The sequence below is a fragment of the Papaver somniferum genome, unplaced genomic scaffold, assembly GCF_003573695.1.
Source record: "Papaver somniferum cultivar HN1 unplaced genomic scaffold, ASM357369v1 unplaced-scaffold_11948, whole genome shotgun sequence".
NCBI classification, from domain to species: Eukaryota; Viridiplantae; Streptophyta; class Magnoliopsida; order Ranunculales; family Papaveraceae; genus Papaver; species Papaver somniferum.
The window spans coordinates 1-4,137 of NW_020620990.1; the positions used below are offsets into that span (position 1 = coordinate 1).

General features: G+C 35.9%; 1 protein-coding gene across 1 annotated transcript; it reads right to left on the reverse strand.

Annotated features, from left to right (window-relative positions):
* Positions 1 to 2,561: 2,561 nt before the first annotated feature.
* Positions 2,562 to 3,895, reverse strand: LOC113330877 (ABC transporter C family member 10-like). The gene is made up of 5 exons (XM_026577674.1): positions 3,674 to 3,895; positions 3,298 to 3,621; positions 3,115 to 3,178; positions 2,790 to 3,032; positions 2,562 to 2,671 (listed from the first exon to the last, which is right to left on the reverse strand). Exons 1-5 carry the CDS (start codon positions 3,893 to 3,895, stop codon positions 2,562 to 2,564), a joined length of 963 nt encoding a protein of 320 aa, XP_026433459.1.
* Positions 3,896 to 4,137: the final 242 nt, after the last annotated feature.

Below are 4,137 nucleotides of genomic sequence, written 5' to 3' on the forward strand. Positions count from 1 at the left end.
TTGTCCAAATATTTTTAAATCACGGTTCAAATGGACGAGTAAAAAATAGTTTGGGTGAAATGGCCAGAAAAAAAAATAGCAAGGATAAAACTGGATTCATCCTAGCTTAAATTTAAAAAATAGCAAGGATGAAACTGGATACATCCTGTGTAAAGTAAAAATAAGAAAAAATATTTGAAAATGGACACGATGAAACTGGTTACATCCTGCCTATTTTTACATTTTTGTCCATTTAAACAGTATCAAAATCTAACTGTCCATTTCACCCAGAAATTGTTGACTTTGATCTTTTTAACCAATTTTGTGTAAATTCTTCTCTGTTTTAATATGTTTCTCTATTCTTATTAAAAAAAAATGTTTGTCATCTTGTATAGATCATATATATTTTGGTATTGAGGAGTTCACTTTCAAACATGGAAAATCCTCCTCCTACATTTTTACTCCGTTGTCTGTACCAGGCTTATAGGAAACATAGGAAATCGCCTGGGCCCTCCGGATGATAGGGGCCCCCATTTATTTATTTTTGTATAGCATTAGCCCGCCAGAATGAAAAAAGAAGAAAAAGAAATTATTGTCAGCTCATTTCAAAACTATTTTGGCCCATTGGAATCATTGTATTTACTGCTTGCGGTCAACTCTGTTAGCAAATTGTTATAGAATCTGCTTGCAGTCGACTCTGTTAGCAAATTGTTACAGAAAGAAAATATGCATCTTGATGTTGCCATGGACCGAGTAAAAGATCTTTTTTTTTGAGAAGTGCAGGAATAGTGGATTTGAAGAGTTATTAGACGAAGCTACCGAGTTGGAAGAAAAAATTGAAGCACCTTAAAGTCATCTTATATCAAGCATCAAAATTATTTAAAGCATGACATGGGTTCCGATATCGATGGGCTTGACTTGTATGCCGAAATGAAAGTTCTGAAAGATATTTGCCAGAAGAGATTGAACGGCCAATTGAAGTGTTGAATTTCCTGAAATATTTGGAAGGTTGGTACCCGAATGCAGTGATTGTACACAAGATTTTATTGACAATTTGCATTACAGTTGCCTTTGCAGAAAGAAGTTTCTCAAAGCTAAAGTTGATCAAGTCCTACCTTCGGTCGACAATGTCACAATAAAGATTAAATGACCTAGCAATGTTATCTATCGAGGTCGACATGGTGAATATCATCGATTACTGTACGATAATTGATGAATTCGCTGAGGAGGCCAGAACGATCAATTTATCGTAGATTAACTACTTTTGCCTAGTCGTTTCCATTTGAAAATTTTATTACATACTTATGTTTGTTTGTTTTCTTCTTTTAAAACATATTTATGTTATCGGTCTTTTTACTTTAAACAATCGTTGGAATTTTTTCTAGGACCCCTATTTTCAGTTTTCGCCTAGGGCCTCTAAAAAACTTGATACGGCCCTGGTTTCAGAAACTCGCACACAAGGCGAAAAGAAAGATGACCAAGTGTTTTACTTCGACTGGCACGTTAATAATAATTAACTCTTCGCTAGTTCCTACTTCTAACCATCTGATGCAAGTACACAGAGTTAGAAGTAGAAGAAGTTTAATAAAATTTACAGATTTTTTAATTATCCAATTAATGAGTACATTGAAGAATATTAAAAAAAAAATTAAGCAAAATACTTGAATGTTTTTAAATTGTGTTATTAAAAGAATCCGGTGCAACCATGTGGATCACACAAATGGTCTCACTAGTGAATATAAAAATAACAAGTGTTGTATTACTATTTGTTTAAATTTGGTTGCTAGTACAGGTCGCACCATTTCTATTTATTTATTTTTGATCAGCACATATTCCAAAATCAATTCAAACAACAAAATATCAATCAGACTCCAAAAACAAGATTGTAGTAGGTGGTAGGGAATTATCAAAATCCATGTTAATTAATTGCTAACTCCAAATAAAATAAAACAATTATCCCCGGGTAGATACCTGGATACCCGTGGCTTTGGATGTGGGATTTTATTGATATGGGCATGTGGATCAAATAATAACTGAACATGTGGCATTTCTATTTTAATATGAATAAATATTTTCCAAAATTTTAAATAAATATTCTAATTTAATTGCCGCATGTGGTATTGTGGTTGGTTCTACCTGCCCACATTTAACAAAATTCAGCCCACGTTCCCTTAAAGCATTTCAAATAGTGGGTGTTAGATTTTATGTAGAAGGCTTATGTACACCTTTATACTTGATAGGAAACTCTTTAATTTGTTCTCTAGTCACATTCTTTTTCTTTTTCCCGACCGATACAACAAGAAGTTTTATTTTATAGATGAAGGAAAGAATTAATTCAGTAGAGGCCAAGGGAATCTCAGTCAATGGTAATCAAGACCCTAAGAGAGCAGCCTCACCGAACTGCACAATAGCCAATAGGGGAGATGAAACAACAACACCAACTGTTGGTTGATGATCTCAGTAACTAAGATCCTCTACCTACACCACCACGTACAAAAGAGTGAGGAAGAATCCCATAGAGCATAAAACAACAGTCACAGATGCTTCATATATATCTAACTACTGCGGATCAATAACTAAAATTAGGGATCTGCAGAGTTGATGTGTGACCAGTATTCCTTTACAAGCTCCCCGAATAACGATCCCTCTTCATTCATCAATTTCGTTGGTTCATCATATTCCACTATCTTTCCTGCAGACATAAAGAGAATACACTTCTGTTAGACTGAATAACAACATATAGAAGTGTACAAAAGAACTCTAAAGTTTTGGTTTCCTATATGCCAAGAGTATATGTGTACAAAACTCACCGTCACTGATTGAGAGCACCATTGTACTATCATCCATTACGGTCGGTATCCTACGAGCTACTGTGATAACAGTGCAACTCTCGAACTCGGTACGTATGGTTCTTTGAAGTACAGAATCTGTTGCATTGTCAATTGAAGCAGTAGCTTCATCAAGCACCAATATCTGATATCTCCTCAAAAGCGCTCGACCTAAGCAAAATAGTTGCCGTTGTCCCATGCTCCAGTTTCCACCATCTTGTTCAACTGCGCGTAATACAAAAACCTAGATATAAGAGAAAGGGGTAGAGTAAAGAGAGAGCTGATGATGGTAATGACATTTGCGTACCTAGACTACATAAACCCGGTTTTTTCTCTTGAACAGTTTCCCGAAGCTGACATTTCTCGAGAACCTTAACACATTTATGAAATATGAAAAGATTAGTGATGTAGCCGATCTGTAAAATGTACGTGCAGTTCTCCCAGGTACGATTAACAACGCACAAAGAGATAGAGGAGCCGGAAAACATACCTCCCAAATTTCCTGGTCACTATGTTGAGAGAGTGGATCCAAATTGTATCTCACAGTTCCTTCAAAGAGAGTAGGATCTTGAGGTATAATTCCCAACCGCATTCTTAAATCATGAAGTCCAATCGTTGAGATGTCAACGCCGTCTAGGACAATTTTTCCTTCGAATGCTTCTACTATTCTAAATAAAGCACTTATCAGAGTTGTCTTCCCACTGCCAGTTCTGCCAACAATTCCAATCTTGTGTCCTCCTTCAAATGTGCAAGTAATCCCTTGAAGAACAAGTGGAGTATCATCTGCTTCAATCAAGTATTTTAGTATATCAATCTTCTTCAAACAATACTCTTGCAAATTTATATACAAACTACGCATAGTTTACCTTTAAATCATGGATCTCAACTCTACCCATAACAGGCCAACTTGGTTCAGGCCGATTTTCATCTATGACTTCTGGAGCCTCACTAGGAATGTTCATGTACTGGCATAGCCTTTCCACTGAAATGATGCTATTTGATAATGCACACTGGTTTTGAGTTGCGAATACAAGAGCCAAATTCAATGAGAGACCATATGACAATGCCATCCCAATGAACCCTGCCATACATATCATAAGATTGGTAATCATGAACCATTAGTGAATCCAAAGGAAAAGTTGTTGGTAGGATGGTTAAGGACTAGATTAGGAAAACTAGTTGGATTGGGAAACCAATTACTAGGGTCCTAAGTATAGCAACTTAAGAGGTTTGTCTCTTAGAGTTAAGTTAGGAAACCCTATAGTTGTAGGAAAGTAATCCTTATTAAGGAATGTGTCCAGCCCTATTGATATGTATAAATAGCCGTACA